This window comes from Crocuta crocuta, unplaced genomic scaffold (assembly GCF_008692635.1).
Source record: "Crocuta crocuta isolate KB4526 unplaced genomic scaffold, BGI_CrCroc_1.0 scaffold159, whole genome shotgun sequence".
Taxonomy (NCBI): domain Eukaryota; kingdom Metazoa; phylum Chordata; class Mammalia; order Carnivora; family Hyaenidae; genus Crocuta; species Crocuta crocuta.
This window is the reverse complement of record NW_027533263.1, coordinates 3,350,160-3,373,699: the sequence shown is the minus strand read 5'-3', so window position 1 is coordinate 3,373,699 and position 23,540 is coordinate 3,350,160. Positions and strand designations below refer to the sequence as shown.

Sequence of the window (23,540 nt, the reverse complement as noted above, 5' to 3'; positions counted from 1 at the left end):
ATTGATAAAGAATTGCCTTGCTTATATAACATACTTCTAAGGTATGGAGAGAGAGAGGGGTACTTCTTCCTAATATTTTTTCACATGTATTTTTGGAGATAAGATGTATTATAAAGAAATAACTTTGTTTTAAATTCTCCTAAAAAACTAAAACACAATACTTTTATGATAATCTTACCTTTATTATAATTTTTAAAATGCTTTAAATTTGTTTAGGTAGGTTATTTGATACCTAATTTTAAAGTTTCTTGCATAATAAAGTCATTATTTGTGTTTTAATTTATATATTTAAGAACATTACAGAACATTGCTTGATATTGGAAGAAATTTCTAGAATGCCTATTTTTGGTTTGTATTTAATTTCCTTTTTATCTGTTATAGTTGGTGATCAGAGTTCATATGTCTGACGACAGTTCTAAAACAATGATGGTGGATGAGAGGCAGACGGTGAGGCAAGTGCTGGACAACCTAATGGACAAGTCCCACTGCGGTTATAGTTTAGACTGGTCACTTGTAGAAACCATCTCTGAATTACAGATGGGTTAGTAATATAATTGCTTTTCTTACTTTTTCATTTCTATGTAATTCTAACAGTTTTCATGTTAACAAAAAACACTTTGAGACATCTATATGTATTTTTTTTCTGTATATAACTTTGGCTTTTATACACTACCTTTTTTTTCCATCAAGTGTTTTGAGATTTCTTTGAATACAATATCATTCCCTGTTCACCTCAAATCTTATGGCTAAAACAGCTTTTCTTTTTTTAAGTAACAAAATATGTTTTCCCTTCAAGTTACTGCATAGATAGATACACTTGCTAAAAATTGTTATATTTATTCACATTTGTTCTGAATTCCTTATTTTATTTAAAACACATCTTGTTCTTTCTTTCTTTTTTTTAAATGTTTATTTTTGAGAAAGAGAGGGAGAGGGAGAATGTGAGTGGGGGAGGGGCAGACGGAGAGGGAAACACAGAAACAGAAGCAGGCTCCAGGCTGGGAGCTAGAATCCACAAACCATGAGATCATGAGCTGAGCCAAAGTCTGATGCATAACTGACTGAGCCACCCAAGTGCCCCTGTTCTGAATTCTTTAGACCAGCATTTGGCTTTTAGGGAAATCATAAAGCACGTCTTTTTTATTTTTACCTAAATGAACTAAATCTTAGTGTTCTATGATTTGTAATTTAGTGTGGTGGTTTCTAATTTTAAAAGTTCCTCATTTTTAATGCCATCATTGACTCTTAAAGTTTTCTTTTTATAATGTGTGATTATAGCAACCTAGCAATTATTACTTTATTAGGTATTATTGAATCAGTAATCAATTTCAACTTTCTATTTTATTTTAAAAAGTATTTGCATTGCTCTTACTACTTCTTATATCTTTAAATATTTCATAGCAGTTTGCAGAGAAATAAAAGTTTAAGTATTCCTTTGTCTCAGAACCCACATACATCTCCTCCAAACTAAACCATAGTTATTAGTTTATTAACATGTATAAAATATATTCTAATAATGCTCATAACTATTCTTACAGAATTAGAAAAGTTTAAGTTTATAGATTAGGCATTCATGGTACACAGAAAATGTTTGGATGCTATTTTTTAGAATATATCCATGGCTATAGGTTAAAGACCCATATATGTAATATTTCTCTATTACAATTGGTTACAGTGTTAGGAAACTATTACTTAATCATATATGGCACAGTGCTTCAAACATAGTATTGGATCACTCGGTATTTGTTGAATAAATAAAACAAGGGACTACTAAGTACCCAAAATAAAATGGTGAAAAGAAATTATAAGAAATGTCAATTATTTGATTAAACAATAAAGGTTATTAAGGATGAATAAACAGGGGCGCCTGGGTGGNCTCCTAGAGATAAATAAAACATTAAAAAAATTAAAAAAAAAAAAAGGATGAATAAACAAAATACAAAATGCACCTGTTTGCAAAAGACCTATTACCTAAAGACACAGAAAGATTGAAAGTAAAAGGAATGTGGAAGATACTCACTAAAAGAAAGATAACTATGTTAAGATCAGACAAAATAGACTAAGCAAAATGCATCACTAGGAAAGGAAACCACACATCTTCACCAGGAATATGTAATCATTCTAAATGTTATAATGGCATTACAATGTAGAAAGCAAAAGTTAACTACAAGGAGAAATCCACAACCCAGTCTTTGTGGTAGAACTTTATCACCTAAGAATCTCTTCAGTGATCAGTATAATCAAACAGACAAAAAAGGATATAGGAGATTTGAAAAATAAATTTGGTCTAAGAGACATATGTAGAACACTGTTAACAGGACAATATACATTCTTTTCAAGCAGAAATGGAATATTTCCAAAAATGGATTCAAATGTCAATCCCTAAGCACCTGACAGGAAACTTCAAAAAATCCATATCTAGGATGTGTTCTTTGAATATGGGTTCAATATATAAGACATGTTCTTTGATTCCGAATTTGGAAATTAGAAAATACATTTAAAAATTTAAATGTAAAATAAAACCAGTAGACCAAAGAAGAAATCATCTTGGAAATTTTTAAAATGATAAGAACTAAATACTATTGGAAATCCTTAATATAATAATTTATAAAATCCAACTAATATGCTGGGGGGTGTTTTGTTTTTGTTTTTTCAAGGGTGGGACGGGAAAGGTTGAAGGCTTGAGAAAGACATAAAAGTCAAGACCTAGATTTTAGTCCCAATTCTTCCATGTAGCATCTGTGTGACTTTGCTGAAATCAATTAACACCACTGGGCATGTTTCCTTATTTGAAAACAGAGGGAAGACCCAGACAATCTCCAAGGGTCAGGGGGCATAATGTTAGGTAAAATTCTGTGGTTCTGCTCTGAATTACTTCACAAGGTTGTATATCTTTGATGCAGGTCTGATGAATACTAACAAAGTATTGATATTTTGTCTTTGGACAGAGAGAATCTTTGAAGACCATGAAAACTTGGTTGAAAATCTTCTTAATTGGACAAGAGATAGCCAAAACAAGCTCATATTTATGGAACGTATAGAAAAATATGCACTTTTCAAAAACCCACAGGTGAGACTGAATAACTTCCAGAAATCGTGATTTCTAAATGTTCATCTTACATTATTCTATTACTTTTAAGTTAATAAAGTTAAAAAAAAAAACAAAAACAACTGACAGCCACCTGGTTGGAGCATTTTGGTTGCAAAACCCCATGGGAGTATTCACTACTGAAGTGGAAAGTCTGCTGGGTCCCCAGTGTCAGGCCTCAAAGAGGTTACCAGTCTCACAGAGCCAGATGGGGTGGGCCCTTGGGGCAGTAGAAGGAACTCCAGGGAGATACCAGGTTTCTGCTCTTTGTAATCCAGAGCTGTTGAACTCATTTATTTGGTGAGCTTCTCATCTATAATAGAAAAGTACTTTCGTATTTAAGTTCTCTACTTCCTCCATTTATCCAGTTGACACTTTATTTTTGACTTTTTGAAAAATCTCAATAACCTTGATTATAAAATGATTCCACTTTTTATTGTAAGTTACCTTAATTTATTTGCTTAATTATCTTTGCTTATTTCAGAATGTTTGAGTTAATACTTGCTAGTACACAAATATTTTATAAAAATCAGTAGGTAAGAGAAAACTCTACTATAAAAGGAAGTAATGAAAAATGGTTGCAGTGTTAAAAGTATTAAATAATTATCCTTCAGACAGCTTAATCATGACACATCTTTACCACATATTTTTAGTGAACAGTACACCTTTGGGAATATCAATAGATCTTTTTATAGGTGATTGTGAAAAAGTTTTTTATAAGGCTAATAATTAGAATTCAGGTTTCAGTTGAGTCAAGCAAATGATATTATGATAGTCTCAGAGAATTGAAAATTTCTTCTTTTAAAGCCAGAACATAAATTTTTTGTATCGGGGTCAGTTAAGCTTAGCATCTTTTAAGGAAATTTGTCTTAGTCTACTAAATTTATAAACCTTTCAGTTCCTTTCATTAGTTGTACAAAACATTTGCCAGCTCTTACATGTGGTATCACCTCAGGATTTGGGGGAGGGCAGTATATGGAATAGTTCAAGATACTGGGTAAAGTAAGGAGGCCGCCAGCATTTAAGCATTTTAGCCCTGATGCTCATGCACCAGTTACTTCTCAGAGCAGTGCTCCCCTCATCCTGTACAAGAAGACACAATTGTTAAATCTCTAGAAGAAATCCTATATGTACCTGTTCCAAGGGAATAATAGGTTGGATTTATTCCTTAACTTTCATTTATTTATTTTTCCAGAATTATCTTCTGGGGAAAAAGGAAACCGCTGAGATGGCAGATAGAAATAAAGAAGTGCTGTTGGAGGTATGACTCTTTATTCCCCTTACCCCCTTTTTGCCTGCACATTAAAATACTAAGCACCTTTTTAAAGTCATATATCAATGCTATATATTCATAATTATACTTACAACTAGAGAAGCCTATCTTCCACCATAGCCTGAGGGGGAGAATTCAACTATGTGACTCTTAGGCCACAGAAGAACCTCTTAAAATCTGTTATTTTGCCAAGTAATTGTATTAGTAAACTAAAAAGGAGTCATGAGCTGTTAGGAGCAGACAGGAAGAGGAAAAAGACTGGTCAATGAAGGAGATGATTGTGGTGCTTTATCTGCTCACCCAAAGAGAAATTGGAATATACTTAGTTATTTACAAAATATTTCAAGCCTTACCTTTAAATAACTCAAATAATTTTAAAAATCATGACCTTTTAAGATATACACATACATATATACACACACACATAATACACCTTAATCTTAATAAAGTAAATTCAAACATAATTCAATTTTTAGCTTTTTGGCCTTTGGTGATTTTAGAGAACTAAAATCAAAGAAGTTATTAGTGGGGCGCCTGGGTGGCTCAGTCGATTAAGAGTCTGACTTCGGCTCAGCTCGTGATCTCACGGTTCGTGGGTTTGAGCCCTGCGTCCGGCTCTGTGCTCACCGCTAGCTCAGAACCTGGAGATTGCTTTGAATTCTTTGTCTCCCTCTCTCTCTGACCCTCCGCTGTTCACGCTGCCTCTCTCTCTCTCTCTCTCTCTCTCAGAAATAAATTAAAAAAAAAACATCAAAGAAGTTATTAGCATATTTGAAAACCAGAATAAACTCTTACTTAGCAATAATACAATTAGGAAAATGAAGATCAGCACTCAGTTGTTCATAGTGATACTAGTTGCAACTAAAAATCCTCTTTGTAATTCCTGATTTCTCTGTACTTGGGAAAGAGAAAAGTTAATGTAGGCTCAAAATGTTCTATGTTAATATTTAGTGAGGATTTCTATTTTTCTTTACCAAATACATGATTGGTTTTTTAAATTATATTTTTATCTAATATAGACATTGGAATTCACAATTTTGAGTTTGTTTACATTGCTTTCAACTTAGTTTTAAATCTTTAGGAAATAAATGCCCTTTTAGTTTTAGACTCCTATAAATTGGTAATTTTTAAATTGTAAAATTTAATTACTCAGCATGTTGCTTTCTTTTAAAATCTAGTTTGACAGCTAATCTAAATATGTTGTTAATTTGGAGAAAAAATAAAATCTAATGCTTATGTTAGCTCTGACACTTTTATTAAATTTAGTGTTAGTATGCTGTTTACAGATGCATTTAAATCCTGTTACATGCAGCTCAGTTGACAATTCAACTTACTTCAAAACAGTGTTAGGTAGGAACATCTGGGTGGCTCCGTTGGTTGAGCATCTGACTCTTGATTTTTAGCTCAGGTTTTGATCTCAGGGTCATAGGATGGAGTTCTGCATCAGGCTCCACCCTGAGCATGGAGTCTGCTCAAGATTCCCTCTGCCCCTCGCCCCTGTGCATGTGCGCTCTCACGTGCGCGAGCTCTCTCTGTCTCTCTCTGTCTCTCTCTCCCTCTCCCTCTTTCTCTCAAATTAAAACAAAAAAGGGCAGCTGGGTGGCTCGGTCATTTAAGTGTTCGACTTCGGTTCAGGTCATGATCCCCTGGCCCATGAGTTCAAGCCCCGCATTGGGCTCTGTGCTGACAGCTCAGAGCCTGGAACCTGCTTCATTCAGATCCTGTGTTTCCCTCTCTCTCTGCCTCTCCCCTACTCACACTCTGTCTCTCAAAAATGAAACATTAAAAACAAATCTTTTTAAAGTGTTAGGTGAAAGTTCATAGGGATAGCCATCATAGTTTCAAAATAAATCTATATGATGTTTAGAATAGAATGTTCTGAGATAAAATTAGCAATATGGTTTTACTACAGACCCATTTTGGTTTAATTATAGTGTCATGAATTTCACAGGGTAAAAACAATTTTGTTTTGAGAATCCAAAGATCACATGTCTTTACAAATCCTCTTCTTATTTTAGGAATGTTTTTGTGGAAGTTCTGTAACTGTACCAGAAATTGAAGGAGTCCTGTGGCTGAAAGATGATGGCAAAAAGTCCTGGAAAAAGCGTTATTTTCTCTTGCGAGCATCTGGCATCTACTATGTCCCTAAAGGAAAAGCAAAGGTGTGTCCTTTCTGTTGGCTTTTGAGCTTCCTCATATGGCAGTTGATTTTAATTTGTAATGAGTATGCTGACAGGGTGAATCCAGGCTCTGATGGTTTCAGCTCTTTTAGGACACCCAGAATATTGCTTTGTTTATTGATCTGTTATTAAAAAAAAAAAAAAAGAAACCTGAAAGTATTCACACTTCGGTCATTCATTGGGCCCATCTCAATTCTCTTGCCATGATTGAAATCATACTTTTATTTATTATTTTTGGAACTTCTGTCACAGTGGGTTTTGGGTATTACTGTTTGGGGAAAATAGCTTTTTGGAATTTTAGGCATTTCAGCCTCACCGGTATAATAGGCTCCTGCTGAGGGCCCGTTTGTTTGGTAGCTGTCACTTCTGTGCTTACTAGCAGCCAGCACTGTTTTAAACTCTTTGCTGCATCATCTAATCCAATCTTAACCACTAACCTAAGAGGTATATTTTGTTGCCTCTATTTAAGGTGAGGAAACCCTGACTTGGGAATCATTGTACTTGCGATATGCATTACCAGCACTGAACTACATGATTTTTAAATTTTTTTCAAGAGCTTTGTTATACTATGTTGTATTTAATATACTATATTGTATTTAAAGTCTCTTTAGAATGCCACCCTTTTCAAGCAAGTGTGTTCATTGTGAATGGCAGGAAGTGAAATGGACTTCCTTTTTGTTGCATTATGGATTAAAGAAGGAACATTTGTAGAGAATCTCACTGTCTTGTTATCTACAAAATATCACTATTTCCACTTGGCAAAGTTTTTATTCTCAACTAGAAACTGTTACCAGGTATGATATTTGCTTGTTTATACATTATTGTTAATTCAGTCTTTTGGGTGTTTCTGTCTTAGGTCTCTCGAGAACTGGTGTGCTTTCTCCAACTGGATCATGTCAATGTTTATTATGGACAGGACTATCGGAACAAATACAAAGCACCCACAGATTATTGTCTGGTGCTAAAGGTAAAGATATTTCTCTTTTTAGGAATTAAAAATTTCTTTTCAGTGTTTATTTTTGAGAGAGAGAGAGAGACAAGTGTGAGCGGGGTTGGGACAGAGTTAGACATAGGATCCAAAGCAGGCTTCCGGCTCTGAGCTGTCAGCACAGTACCTGACCTGGGGCTCGAACTCACGAACCGTGAGATCATGACCTGAGCCAAAGTCGGATGTTTAACCAACTGAGCAATCAAAATGATGAAACGTTTTGATCATTTAGGTTACAGCAGCAAATAATTTTTTAAAAGTCATTACAAAGTAGCTCAATTCAGTAGTTTTCAAAATGAAGTCCAAGCTCCCCTGGGAGTCCCTGAAACTCTATCAAGGGACCTGTGGTGTCAAAATTTCTTTTCCAGTAATGCTGAGATGTTATTTGCCTTTTATGCTTTTGTTCTCTCACAAATGTATTAGGCAGTTTTCTAAGAGGTTACGCTACCTGTGATGATATCTTTGCTCTCTTAGGTAATAGAACATATATTTGTATAATTTTGTATTTTAATTTTTCTCAGTTTTAATTTGTTACAAGCTAAGTATCAGTAGACATAACCCATATAAGTGGAAAGTTTGATAACATGAAGACAGAGGTAGTTATTTCAAGGACTCAGCGTTGTCAGTGAGAACCCAAATTCTTTCCTTCTTTCTCGATTCCATCTTCTGCCTATCAGCTTATCCTCAGGCTGGCTCACTTCACAGGTACAGATGACCACTGTAGTTCTAGGCATCACATGGATGATGCACCCATGATGCAGTGGATCTAGAAAAATCCAGCAGTAGAAGAGGGACTATTACTCCCTGTGTTTGGTTTCTTTTAAGAGGGAGGAAATATTTCCCAGGAGCTACCAACAGTGCTTCTCTTGAAAATCATTGACCTGAGTACATGCACACCATTTTTTTAAAGATTATTTTTTAAATTGAAGCACAATTCTCATATAGTGTTATAATACTTTCAGGTGTTCAATATGATTTAACAGTTTATACATTTCTTATTGCTCATCGAGATAAACGGTACTCTTAATCCCTTTTATTTCTTCCATTCCCCACCCCTTCACCACTAGTTCTGTGTATTTCAGAGTCTGTTTTTGTCTTTTCTTCTTTGTTCATTTGTTTCTTAAATTTCACATATGAGTGAAATCCTATGTTATTTGTCTTTCCCTGACTTATTTCACTTCGCACTATACTCTGTATGTTCATCCCTGTTGCAAATGACAAGATCTCATTTTTTTTTTTTTATGGCCGAGGAATACTCGTGTGTGTAGTTATATACATACATACACACACACGCTATGTCTTCTTTATCCATTCATCTATCATTGGACATTTGGATTGCTTCCATAATTTGGCTATTGTAAATAATGCTGCAGTAAACATAAGGGTGCATATAGTTTTTAATAAGTGTTTTTGTTTGCTTTGGGTAAATACCCCATAGCAGAATTACTAGATCATATGGTAATTCTATTTTTAATTTTTAGGGGAACTTCCATACTGCTTTCCACAGTGGCTGCACCAGTTTGCAGTCCCACCAACAGTGCACAAGGGTTCCTTTTTCTCTTTATCCTCATAAACACTAGTTATTTCTTATGTTTTTGATTTTAGCCATTCTGACAGTTGTAAAGTGATATCTCATGGTTTTAATTTGCATTTCTCTGATGATGAGTGATGTTGGACATCTTCTTATGTGTCTGTTGGCCATATGTATGTGTTCTTTGGAAAAATTCTGTTCAGATCCCCTGCTCATTTTTTGATCAGATTATTTGTCTTTTTGGGTATTGAGTTGTGTAAGTTCTTTATATCCTTCAGGTATTAACCCCTTATTGGACAAATCATTGGCAAATATTGTCTCCCATTTGTAGGTTGTCTTTTTGTTGATGATTTCCTTTGCTGTGCAAAAGCTTTTTATATTGGTGTAGTCCCAATAGTTTATTTTTTTAATAACTTTTTTAGCATTCATTTATGAGAGACAGCACGAGTGGGGTAGTGGCAGAGAGAGAGGAAGACACAGAATTCAAAGCACACTCTAATCTCTGAGCTGTTAGCACAGAGCCCATCGCTGAGCTCGAATTCACAAGCTATGAGATCATGACCTTAGCCGAAGTCCGATGCTTAACCCACTGAACCACCAGGTGCCCCTCAGTAGTTTATTTTTTTTCTTTTATCTTTCTTCTCTGAGGAGACATATTCGTAAATATCTTACTAGAGCTGGTGTCCAAGAGATTACCACGTGTGTTTTCTTTTAGGAGTTTTATGGTTTCAAGTCTCACATTTAGGTCTTTAATCCATTTTGAGGTTTTGTGTATATGATGTAATAAAGTGGCTCAGTTTCATTCTTTTACATGTAGCTGCCTAGTTTTCCCAGCACCATTTGTTGAAAAGACTGTCTTTTTTTTTTTTTTTTTTTTTAATTTATTTCTGAGAGAGAGACAGCATGAGCAGGGGAGGGTCAGAGAGAGAGGGAGACACAGAATCTGAAGCAGGCCCCAGGCTCTGAGCTAACTGTCAGCACAGAGCCCGACGCGGGGCTCGAACCCATGAACTGTGAGATCATGACCTGAGCCGAAGTCGGACACTTAACCGACTGAGCCACCCAGGCGCCCCTATCTTTTTCCCATTGTATATTCTTGCCTCTTTTGGCACAGATTAATTGACCATATAAGCATGGGTTTCTTTCTGAATTCTCTGTTCTGTTCCATTGATCTCCGTGTTCTTTATTTGTGCTAGTAATACTCTTTGATTGCTACAGGTTTGTACTATATCTTCAAATCTGGGATTATGATACCTCCAGCTTTGTTCTTCTTTTTCAAGACTGCTTTGGCTATTTTTGGTTTTCTCTGGTTTAATACAAATTTTAGTATTATTTGCTTTAGTTATATGAAAAATGCCGTTAGTATTTTAATAGAGATTGCATTAAAGCTGTAGGTTGCTTTGGGTAATAAGGGCATTTTAATATTTGTTCCCCCCAATCCTTGAGCATGGGCTGTCTTTCTGTTTCTTTGTGTCATCTTCCATTTCTTTCATTAGTGTTTTATAAAAGGTCTTTCACTTCCTTGGTTATGTTTATTCCAGTATTTTTGACTTAGCCTAATCAGAATTTATACCGTCAGGTAAGCAGTGGACAGACTTCCAAACAAAATTGAGGCTCTTTCAAAAAAGAAGTAGGGGAGAGGAGATAACTATGAGGAAGGCAACAATGTCTGTTACAGCCAAAATTAATTATGACCACTATTATTTTCATCCCTTTTGCAGCTCCCAGAATTTTTAAGTCAAGAATACTTTTGTTTAAAGGGGTTTATGTTTGTTAGCTTATATAATAATTTATGTACTTTATAATTGCTTTTAATAAAATAGGTTAAACTAAGTCCATATATTTATATTGGCTACCTATTTATGTATAAAAATATTCAGTGTATTGAAATAAACCATACTGCTAGGTACAAATAGTAGTAAAAATAATGGCTGTCATTTGTTGAAGAGCTCTAGGGTTAACAGACACTGCAGTAGAAACACTGCATGTCAATGTCACAGATCTGTTCTAGAATCCCCATTTTTCAAAGACTATACTTTCAGGGATCATTTCTATAGTTTGTTACTAGAATCCCGATTTTTCAGATATGGAAACTGAGGTTTAGAGGAATCAATGTTCCTGAGACCACACAACTGTTAGTATTTAAGACATGCCTTTTTTTTACTGCAGAGTTTTAATTCCTGTGCATATGAGTTCTAACAAACCCAAAAATGCTGCCACACAGGATCTACACGAATGTAAATATTTATAGGATCTGATCCTATTTATCAGCTTTGGGCTGTAATGTCTAAGTCAGTTCTTCCAGTAAAATGCAGGATATAGGAAATATAATAGACACTTGTAGGAAGTACATTGTTTAGTGATTAGGTTTTTTAAAGACAATAATAAAAATGATGGGAAGAGCTTACCCATGAAATAGGACAATGAAGGAATAAATAGGATATACATTATCTATTATCTGAAAGAGCTACATACTTGTTGGACACATGTGTATGCATGAATGTACATTTACTTGAAACAACGTTTCTCAAATACATATACTGTGGTGATTGTTGGAATATAGCTCACTATACCCAGTTCTAAGTTTTTATTCCTAAAGCAATGAGGCAAAGTAACTTATTTTATTTAGTATGTTAGGTAAGAAGGAAAAAATGGTTAGCATTTAGAGATGGAATAGGAACATGAACTTCAAACACCATCATTAAGAGAAAGATGTTATATATGATAAAGGTGGAAGTAGTAGGATGGAGTGTTATGTATTTTGTTTTTTAACTTCTTACATGTTAGTGAGAGAATTAATTTTTAAGCCTATTTGTGTTTCCAGAGTAATAAATGGGTAGTATATATTCAGTGGTTTTCCTTTGGCACTTGTATTGTGATTTTAGAGCATCATTTTTAGTTAGTTTTAAGAATTACTTGTCTCCATCGAATTTTTGGTCTAACCAGAGAAAAATAATCTGATAGATAGCACAAATAGTAATCCAGAATTTCTTACTGTATTCTTAAATATTTTTATCTGATTTTCATATTTTTCCCATTAAAAAGTTTATTCATTTTTATTTTGAGAGAAAGAGTAGGGGAGGTACAGAGAGAGAGGGAGAGAGAGAATCCCAAGCAAACTGTGCTCTCAGCACACAGAGCCCGATGTAGGTCTCAAACCCACGAACTGTGAGATCATGACGTGAGCTGAAATCAAAAGCTGGAAGCTTAATGGACTGAGCCACCCAAATGCCCTGGAAATTTTTTTCTTTTATCAGAGAATGCAAACTTTCCAAATCCACATCATTTTCTTAATAGCTGTTAATTTGTTTAGGGGAACAATATGATGATATATTCTCTTTGCAGTCTTTAAGAATCTAAATGTGAAGCTTCTGGTTTTTGACAAAAATGTCTCTTCCATACTTGCTCTTAGCTCTTGTGTGATTTTTAAAGTGGTGGAATGGTAATGTGGGGAAAAGAGGAGAGAGGCATAATTTTTGGAAGAAGATTTCACCACTAATAAGACAGAAGTATGACATTTTAGTTAAGGGTGCAGGCCCTAAAATGAGATGGCATGGTTTCAAATCCTAGTTCTTTCACTAACAAGCATGAATACATGAGCAGCATTGAGTGCTGTACCTCAGTTTCTCTTCATTTGGTGAAGATAGTAATATGTAACTCCTCAGGTTTTTCTGAGGGGAGAATGAGCTAATTAATATATGTGACATATTTAGCATAATGCCTGTATGTACTAAGTGCCAATAAATACCACTTTTTGTTTTAAGTAATCTCTACACCCAACATAAGGCTCAAACTCCTGAACAGGAGTCCCATGCTCTACCGGCTGACCCAGCTGGGTGCCCCAATAAATGCCGGTTTTAATAAAATAATATTTTGGTGGAACAGGCCACTGCCTGAGGTATTGGTGCAGAGCCTGGGTGACTGTAATGAAGGCTATACAAGGGATGTCTCTGTTACATGGGAAGTTGAGAAAGAGTTAGGAGGTCCTAAAATGAAGTATAAACTAGCAGATAATCTGCAGATACCCAAATAATCATATCATAATATTCTTCAGGGTATTATTTGGATTCCCAGGTTAAAGAAGTAAGGGGAGAAGGATAGAAGGATACTTAAAGATCAGGCTAATAGTTCTTGCTCAGTATTTCTGTTACATGAATGAATGAGATAAAATTCCCCTTCTTTCTTATATGGAAAATACATCTCCCCTACCTGCCCTCCTTTGCTTTTTCAAGATTGCTATGTGATTTATTATAATGTAATTTAATAAGGAGGAGGAAATACATTCCGAGAGAAGGCTGTGGAACCTAAAGTATTAGGAGAGAAAACTGATTAAGTGTTGTTTTGCTAACCTCCTTTTGTTGAGGATTTATTGTTTACAGCTTTAACTATAGTCTTTAAAAACTAAAATGGTTTTGGTATTAAATGTTTTGTTATAGGAGCTGAGCTCTCTAAAGCAATGTATATAAATTTATTTATAGAATAAAATAAATGGATTTAAATTTCTCACATTACAGACCAGAGAGATGGATTTTTTTTTTTTTTTTGAGAGGGAGGGAGAGAGAGACTGTGTGCATGAGGGAGGGAGTGAGAGAATCCTAAGTAGGCTCTTTACTGCCTAATGTGGAGCCCTATGTGGGGGCTTGGTCCCACAACCATGAAATCATGACTTGAGCCAAAATCTAGAGTCCAATGTTTAACCAACTGAGCTACCCAGGCACCCCTGTGATCTTTAACAGTGTAGATACATAACATATTGGTGGCTGTCTATTTCTGCTGCATTGAGAACTTGTTCAAATTGCTTATTTTATTGATCTCATGGATTTCCACAATAAATATGGTTAGAGAATCTTTAAAGCCTCTCATAATTGAACATAATCGTAAATATTTCCCCAGGTAATACAGCCATTTAAAATTTTTTTTCAGAATAACTGAAAAGAGAAGTAATAATTAACAAACATTACACCCAGAACCAAGTGTGATTTGGGGTTTTTCATTCCAGGTTGTGGCCCAGTAGAGTTAAAATACCTTAAGTCTGTTATAGTACTTGCATTGTGTAGTTGGTCTGGTCAGTCACCTCCCATCCTAGCTGCAACTGAAAAGTACATTGGATTGTGAAAACTCATTCTGATGATGCAGTTGAAAAGCTGCTCATTCCTTGGAGGGCACGTGCTGTGGGTAGAAGAGGTGCAGAGCAGTGCACAGTCCACAGAGGGCACCACTGTACCAGATGTGAGCACCCACTTCTGTTGGAGGTGCTCTGCCCTGCACTTCATCCACTCCACACATTGGTTCACCTTCACAGAAGCTCTAGAGCTTTACCAAACACCCACTTGTTTGGAGTCTTCTGAACTCATGATTCCAATGGGTCAAAGTGGAATAAAAATTTTCCCTTTCTTGTTGGCCTTTGTTTCTCTGAAATATAGAAGGTATTTGGGAACTTCCCATGACACGAAGGTATTTTTTACCTTGCATATCTTGACCTAAAATGCAACACAAGTTTCTTTATAGTTTATTTTGTAAAAGTACTTATGGGCCATTTTATATGGCCGTATGCCCACATAAGAGATATAAATTATTTTGACCATTACTCTGATGGCCTGTAACTTGTCAGGGTATGTTTCAACTTTGATAGATGTTTTCTTTAGTTCTCCAGGGGACTGAATTAGACTTTGCCTTTAATCTTGCAGCACCCGCAGATCCAGAAGAAATCTCAGTATATCAAGTACCTTTGTTGTGATGATGTGAGGACCCTGCATCAGTGGGTCAATGGTATTCGCATTGCAAAGGTAGGGTGTTTTTGTTTTTATTTTTTTTTGGTTTGATGATAGAAAAATGATGAGGTGTTTCATATGTTTTTAATTATCATGACAGTTGTAATCATTTCCTGTTTATGATTTGCCAGTGTTTTCTGAGTTTTATGTTTGAAATGTCTTTTTTCCTTGGTGAGGGGATAGGCATTTAACAGTTGGTATCCATGGAATCATACTCTTGGTAAAAGTGTAGCTTCACAGTGATTTATTTTGGCTCTGGAGAATGCATTATATAATTCTTCTATATATTTGGGCAGAGTTTAGCCCAAATGAAAGAAAGTTTCTGAGAATTAAATTGCTTCAAGGCAGGAGAAAGGGGATGAATAAGCATGACACCAGATTTTTAAGGCAGTGAAAATATTAATACTCTGTGTAATACATTTATAATGGTGAATATATGTCATTATACATCTCTTCAAACCCATAGCATGTACAACACCAAGAATGAACCTAAGGTCAACTATGGACTTTGATTATAAGGTGTTAATGTAGGTTCACTGATGGAAGCAAATGTACCCTCTGGTGGAGAATGTTGTTAAAAGAGAGATTGTGCATGGTTAGTAGCAGGTGCATATATGGAATTTCTGTACTTTCCCCTCAATTTTGTTGTGAACCTAAAACTGCTCTCAAAAGAAATTCTTGAAAAAAATTTTAAGGACTTCTTGAAGAATATTATGCGCATAATACAAGAAGGAATACTTATGCCCATTAAGTAAAAATAAAACTTATTATAGCTATAAAATCAGAGTTGCCTTAGAAATAACCAAAAAAATCTTTTTGATAAGGAGCATAAATGAAGTGTTAACTTCTTGATGCCTTTCTTAAAATGCAAAAAAAAAAGTAGATTAAAATATACTGGTATTAAAATAATTTTTGAAGTATTTATAGGTATTAATTTTAATACAAACTATGAATCCGTAAACAGAAATGCACCCCCCTTTCTTACCTCATCTATCTGTATCATACCCAGTAAAGTTTACACGTCACCATTTACTGCCTTCTGTTTAGTATGGGAAACAGCTCTACATGAACTATCAAGAAGCCTTGAAGAGGACAGAGTCAGCTTATGACTGGACTTCCTTATCCAGCTCCAGCATTAAATCAGGATCCAGTTCTTCAAGCATCCCAGGTAGTTTGAAATGCTGAAAGCACTATTTACTACCAACATGAAGATATCTTTATAAACTGATGGCAGACCTGGTTATTTCAGCATGGTTCTTAAAAGCAGAGTTATACCTAATGTCTAAATTATAAAATAAATTTTTTCGTGGCTAGAGGGGAAAATATCATGGGCTAGATCACAGATGTATTTGAAATGGAACAGCAGTATAGAGTTGTAAATTCAGGAGTGTTGCTACATATTTGTAAAGTTTATTTAAAACTCAATCATACTAGGGCATCTGGGTGTCTCTGTTGGTTAAGTGTCTCTTAGATCTCAGCTCAGGTCATGACTTCATGGGTTTGTGGGTTAAAGCCATGCGCATCAGGCTCCGTGTTGGCAGTGTGGAGCCTGTTTGGGATTCTCTCTCTCCCTCTTTCTGCCTCTCCCCCTGTGCTCCCCTCTCTCAAAGTAAATAAATGAAAACTTAAAAAAAAAAAAATAATACTGCCAAAAAACAACTGTTGATGCATAATTGAGGAGACAAAAGTTGCTTGGAGAAAGCCTCCATACTGAGAATCCATGGTGAAATTACCCTCCTTACCATAGGATTCCTGACATTTCAACAGTGTGGAAATAATTAGAATTAGTTCAGTATCACCATTAAGGGGACTGTTTAAGTCATCAAACTTAACTAAAGTTTTCATAGGAAATCGGTGATACTCAAAAAGGTGCTTATTTTCAGATTCTCACATCCTTTAAAGAAGTATGTGGTGATCACACCTTAAAATAAGTGCTGCTTTCCCTTCAAAGTATTTCATGAATGATAACTATGTCCTCTAAAAGCAGAATGTTTTTATTTGTTCTTACCATATTATGAAAGAAATAATGACTTTAAGAGGTATTTGGGGAATAATCCTCATTATTTATTAGTACAACATATAAATTAATCTTTTAGTGTATGTTTTTACCTGGCTATGTGTATACACTTTAAGAAAATTCTACTTTTCAGAATCTGTTTTATTTTAGGATAAAATAAAAGCATGGACTTTATTTATTTAAAATAAAAATTTAAGTTTATTTATTTTGAGAGAAACAGTGTAAGTAGGGAAGAGGCAGAGAGAGAGGGAGACAGAATCCCAAGGAGGCTTAGTGCTGCCAAGTGCAGAGCCTGATGTGGGGCTTAAACTCACAAAACCATGTCCTGGACCAAAACCAAGAGTCAGAGGCATAACCAACTGAGCCACTTAGTTTCCCCAAAATACGGACTTTTTACATGTTTGTAAATTTTTTTTATTTATTTCTGAGAGAGCGTGAGCAGGGGAGGGTAAGAAAGAGAGGGAGACACAGAATCTGAAGCAGGCTCCAGGCTCTGAGCTAGCTGTCAGCACAGAACCCAACACAGGGCTTGAACCCATGAACCGTGAGATCATGACCTGAGTAGAAGTTGGATGCCCAGCCGACTGAGCCACCCAAGTGCCCCTGGACTTTTTAAAAAAGAAGGATTTGACTAAAAAGTTGTATGACTTTATTTCAACTCTAAGCAAAAACAAAATGGGGATGTGTATACACATGGGTTAGTATACCTACATATATTTCCTAGTACTGTCCCCAGGAGGGCTAAGAGCAGTGACATCCCAGTGGCAATGAAAATACAGAGAGCCTAGATTTTGGTTTTCTAATTCCATTTTCCAGAACAAAGAAACTAGGGCTCTTTGGCAAATGGCTGATCCTAAGGCTGTGGCAGAGAATAAGAGGAGCCTGAAGCAGCTTATAATGAAGGAAATGCTCAAAACACACAGTGATAGGGCTGTGCAAAGGGACACAGGAGCCAACTGAGAGAGTGACCAGGGACCAAAGCTGGAACAATTGGAGCAACAAAATAACATAGTATAAGATCATAACCCAAATTATAAAATAAACAGCCATCAGTCCATATTGATATAAATTCTTGAGTAAACAAATGGGGAAGAGACAGATCTTCTGTATGGAAGAGTTCTAAGTGGTTTATGCAGACACTCTTTCCTCATAGAGATGGAGCTTAATTCCCCCCTCCTTAAGTGTTGGTTGGGCAGAGTGACTTGCACGGTTGGGTGTGGGGGAAGGGGAGTAACTACAGAGCAGAAACCTGTCAAAAATTAGCTCAGCCAAGTTGTCAAGGTCATTATCTTCAGTAATATATCCTTCAGTAATATATGCCATAATGATAGCATGTACCCTTTACATAATGTGATGAGATTGGCACTTTGATCTTCTTCCCCAAATTTCATAACTCTGTCTAATCAAGAGAAAAACATCAGACAAATCATAATTGAGAGACATTCTCTAAAATACCTGACCCAGTACTCCTCAAAACTGTCCAGGTCATCAAAAACAAGACATTATGGAAAAACTAGTGAAGTCCAACTAAAGTAATGTATTGATGTTGGTTCCTTAATTGTGACAAATGTACCATGGTAATGTAGCAAGTTAATAATGAGGTAAATTGGGTGATAAGTGAACTCTGTGCTAGCTTTGCAACTTTTCTTTAAATATAAATCTAAAACTCTTGGAAAAATGTTTATTAAAGAGGGGGCAGACACTTTTGAGATGATTGAGAAAGGCAAGGTAAGAATATGTCAAAAGTAAGATTTTAGAAAAAGAAATTAAGGGAAAGATTGAGAAAAAAGATGCCATAATGTATATTTTTTAATTTATATAACATCAATCAGGTGCTTCCACACGTTTTGTGAAGTGGTATGGTGCCTTTTCCTAGTCCAGCATCATCCCTTCTCTACACACTGTGTTACGTATTCCGCAGATTTGTAAACATAATTGCAAAATCATGTACATTCATTCTGAAGAGAGCTCAAGGATTCACATGTTCCAGCCTCCTCTCTTATAGGCTGTTGTCCTGAACAGCAATTAAATGGGACATAGGCTAGTGAAGTTGCAGCTTTTTAAAAAACACTCAGCAATTACACAAGAAACAGTGTTGGTGAGGTTATAGAAAAAAAGGAACACTTGCGACTTGGTGAGAATGCAAATTGGTGCATCCACTGTGGAAAATAGAACTACTCTTTGATCCAGGAATCACACTACTGGATGTTTACCCAAAGAATACAAAGCACTAGTTCAGAAGGATATATGCACCCCTATGTTTATGACAGCATTATTTACAATAACCAAACTATGGAAGCAGCCCAGAAGTTCATTGATAGACGAATAGATAAAGAAGATGTGGTGTGTATGCACACACACACACTGGAGTATTATTTGATCATAAAAAATGAAGTCTTGCCATTTGCAGCAAGAAGGATGGAGCATGAGAAATACTAGGCTAAGCAAAATAAGCCAGAGAAAGACAAATACCATATGATTTCACTCATGTGGAATTTAAGAGACAAATGAACAGGAAAAAAGAGAGACAAACTAAGAAACAGATGCTTAACTATAGAGAACAAAACTGATGATCTAATAGGAGAGGTGGGTGGGGGCATGGGTGAAATAGGTGATAGGGATTACCGACTACACTTATCATGATGAGCACGGAGTAATGGGTAGAACTGTTAAATCACAATACTGTACAACTAAAACTAATAGAACACTGTATGTTAATATACTGGAATTAAAATTAAAAGCTTAAAAAACACTCAGCAATTGGATGATGGAGAAAGAAGAAAACAGAGTAGGTTTTATCTTATATTTATGCCTTGAGGATATGCCCTTACTCTATCCATAGGAGTTTTTGGCTGTTATCTATGTACTGCTTTGGCTACCTTGGCTGGACTTGATTAATAAAGCAATCTAATAATGCCCCCCTTCACCCACTCATTGGATGCGACTAGTTTTAACACCTGAATCTCCATCAAGTGCCAGCCATTGGGCTAGGTGCTTCCTTCTGCATGGTTATCTAACCTGACTTGGGGTCCAGTGACATAATCTCCCCAGTTCCCTGGACGTCAGATTGCAGTGTACCCTTCACCATTCCCAGCTCCTTTGAAGAGGTGTTCTTGCCTTACCGGGAGACCAGGCTGCAGTGTAGCTGCTGCCTTGTGGTGCCAATACCTGAATCCCTACAAAATACTTCTCACACAGGTGTAGTTCTAAGTACTAGTCATTGCAGGCAAAAAAGGAAGTAGTTCTCATGTGTAGATCTGAATTCGTTAAGTGAGAACTCTAGGGTGGCCTGAAGCAGGGGCATATACAAAGATTGAGTCTTGCTGTAATGAAGATGTGATTGAAAAAACAAAAAAATTCATCTCCTCTATTGATAGTTTACTGATTCTCTTAATAGATAGGAGTTCTTACAAGAAGTTGCCAGGATTCCAGTAATGTTACACGAACCTTTCATTGTAATTGTCAGTTTGCCATGGTGAACTATTTAAAAAGAATCAAGATTTCCTATTAGCTCTAAGATAAAAGTTTTCTAGTGGAAGGTCCAGACAGTGCTTATATGAAATGAGTTTGAGTAAAAGTAACGTGTTGCACTGCGGAATAGCATCTCCTCTTGTGTAAAAGAGCTCTCTAAATGTGCATATTCACACTGTCAGAACAATGACTTATTTAATCCTATTTTTAAAAATCTATTTTAAACAGAGTCGCAGTCAAACCATTCGAACCAGTCTGACAGTGGAGTGTCTGACACTCAGCCAGCAGGACATGTCCGCTCCCAGAGCATTGTGAGCTCCATTTTCTCTGAAGCCTGGAAACGGGGCACTCAGTTAGAAGAGTCCAGCAAGGTAGGTAACACACTTGTGTCCATTGATATAAAAAAATCTGTGACATTTCATGGGTTTAGTTTGTTGCTCTTTTATTTCTTGGTTAGGACTCTTTCTGGGTCCTATTTCAGTATTCTTATTTTGACTTCTCCTCAGAAATGAGTATTTGTCAGTTGGCTGGCTCTAGTGACCTAAGATCTCAAACTGGCAGTTTAACGGCTTTATCAGTGGCTCATATTTTTAAGAAATAATGATTTCTTCCTTTTCACCCTTAATCAGTTTGGATGGAGCAACACCATTTAGTGCCAGTACCCTAATTTGTTCCAGAGAAGCTGCTTATGGTGCATTATTTGTTATTAATTTAATTTATTCAGACTCATTCCTTTGTCATCTTTTCCTTTATGCTTTTTGGCATTTCTCTGCACATTGATGAGTTTTCTCAAATTTTAGTATATGTGGAAGACTAAATTCAGATTAATCCCCTTAAAATTTTGGATCCCTGGGCTTTTTATGGTAGTTTATTCAGTGACACTGAAGGATGAGTATGATTACTGCAAGACTATTTAGAAATGTAGAGGTTCTTTAGCCCAAGTGAAAGACGTCATTATCACACTACCTACAAAGTTCTTTGGGCGGCAGTGTGTCCCAGCTGTCCTTGCCCTCTAAGCAGGCAGGAGCTCACACCATCACCCAGGGGCCAGTGGCACACCTGGCCTGACTGTTGTGTTTTTACCCAATAATTATTGTGATTTTTCTTTTCTTTTTTTAATATTTTTTAAACATTTATTTATTTTTGAAGACAGAGAGACAGATCATGAGCAGGGGAGAGGCAGAGAGAGAGAGAGAGGGAGACACAGAATGGGAAGCAGGCTCCAGGTTCTGAGCTGTCAGCACAGAGCCCGACGCTGGGCTCGAACCCACGAACCCCTCAGATCATGATCTGAGCTGAAGTCGGATGCTCAACCGACTGAGCCACCCAGGTGCCCCCATTGAGATTTTTTCTTGTTCTTTCGGTCTGAATCACTTTACACAAGTGCATTCACCAATGTGAACTAAATGGTATTTTGCCTTAATTTAACCCTTTATTTACTTATGTGGTTGATAAACTGGCCCTCAGGAAGAGGCTTCAGTAGCCTGTTGTGGGGGTGGAACACTTTGTCTTAGAAATAATATTTGAGAATTGGTTCTAATGACCTAAGTTCTCAAAACACTGCCAGTTTGATTAACTCCGTTATCAGGGGTTCAGGCTTTTAAGAAACAATGGTCTCCCTTTCCCCACTTAATCAATTTGGATGGAACAGCCCTATCTGGTGCTAATAATTTTATATATGTAGAAAAGCAGATTTATACAATTCAGATATCTGAAAAAAAGCCTTCTCCCGTATTAAATTTTTAATAGTGTTATCCATGTGCATTTGAAATGAAAGGCCAAGGAAAACAAAGGTCCAAATGCTGTGTGATGAAGCAGCATAGTTCGCCTTTGTAGTTTCGGGAGCGTGCACCCTGCTGTGTAGCAGTGACCCTCTGTTTGTCTTGACCCCCCACCTGTGTTTCTTCTGTTACCTCAGCCTCAGGTGCCAAATGAGAAGGCCAGCACAGCTAAGGTCTGCACCCCTGCAGCAGCCAAGACAGGGTCAAGTTAAGGTCAGGGGCTGTTCTTTGGAAACACATTAACCTGGGTGACTCCTATAACCAAATCTCCCAGACTAATGCTTTTATTTTGTGCAATTTTTAAAGAAACATGCGAGTGTCCTAATGGGCATTAGAATTCAGCCTTTTAGTCTAGTCTACTAACCTAAGCATTCTTGATGCTAATTAAGTGTCATTAATAATTTGGAAACAAAAAATTTCCTTTGGACCTTCACAGTTTGTTCAAAAAGAACGTAAAAGATGTACCCAAACATAATAAACCAAGGGTCCTTCTTTTGTTCTTTTTAAAATTACTTGAACCACATTCGTGGTGTGAATTGGCTCCATGAAACGGATGACCAGATGTGGTAATTCAGGCAGTGCTAGAGATGCCCAGATGGGCTGGTCAACAGGTTGTTGGCAGACTCTCGTTCCCATTTCTTGATATATTTCCTTTAGTCTTCAAAGGTTTTCTCTCATTTTCTCCTGGCTTTTTCTATATGGTATTTTTATGATCTTTTGCTGTAATGTTTATGAAGCATTTCTTTATGTATTTTCCAGTAAAACACATGTAAAGAATGCCCCCCCTTTACCTGCATTGCTGGACTTCTGTGCATGTTGGATGCAAATGTCTCACGAACACGAGTGTGTGTGTCAAGCTCATTCATTCCTGTGTGACTGTGCACGCCTGCTGAACATTCTCATATTCTCACGTGTCTGCTTGCTAGCATCAAAAAGCCATCCTCATTCCTCAGGAGGCACTCCACCAGCACTCCTAGACCCAGTTATGGCATCTGCTTGATGTGGATGCAGCCACGGACTGAAAGGTGAACTCGAACCATCACGTCTCCACTTGCCACAGTCCCGGTGGGGTCTGTGCTCGGAGGTCCCCCCATGGGGGTGCCCATTTAGGGCAGGTGTGAGAAAGTTAGGGCTCAGAAATCAGGCCGCCTGTCACTGGTCAGCAGCTTTTGCAGCAGGACTTTTTTTGTAGATTGTTAGGCAGTCTTGCAGTTTAGTATTGCTGGGTGAACAAATGCTCTGTGCCTTATTGCCCAGGGAGTCTGATTTTCGCTTTTGTGACGTCCCACTGCTGAGTCCTTTCTCGCATGTCCCAGATTCCTTGCTGTTTAGTTTTACACAAAGCTTACCTCTGTAACTATTGTGTTTGTTGTGTTTTCTCTCTCCCACCCCCCCCACCCCCCTTATACTACTTTTAGGCCAGAATGGAGTCTTGGAATC

The 23,540-nt window shown here is 36.6% G+C and overlaps 1 protein-coding gene and 1 pseudogene across 3 annotated transcripts in view; both read left to right on the top strand.

Annotated features, from left to right (window-relative positions):
* The window catches only part of LOC144217841 (ras-associated and pleckstrin homology domains-containing protein 1), a 99,145-nt gene extending 75,632 nt beyond the window's left edge, over positions 1–23,513 (top strand). For all 3 annotated transcript variants that reach the window (XM_077747562.1, XM_077747561.1, XM_077747563.1), the window contains 9 exons: positions 382–541; positions 2,949–3,070; positions 4,284–4,349; positions 6,380–6,523; positions 7,398–7,508; positions 14,748–14,846; positions 15,879–15,999; positions 20,548–20,690; positions 22,860–23,513. In XM_077747562.1, the coding sequence (XP_077603688.1) occupies positions 382–541; positions 2,949–3,070; positions 4,284–4,349; positions 6,380–6,523; positions 7,398–7,508; positions 14,748–14,846; positions 15,879–15,999; positions 20,548–20,690; positions 22,860–22,862 (969 nt within the window). In that variant the 3' untranslated portion in view covers positions 22,863–23,513. The remainder of the gene's footprint in view (positions 1–381; positions 542–2,948; positions 3,071–4,283; positions 4,350–6,379; positions 6,524–7,397; positions 7,509–14,747; positions 14,847–15,878; positions 16,000–20,547; positions 20,691–22,859) is intronic.
* Positions 11,087–11,182, top strand: LOC144217906 (small nucleolar RNA U3; annotated as a pseudogene).
* Positions 23,514–23,540: the final 27 nt, after the last annotated feature.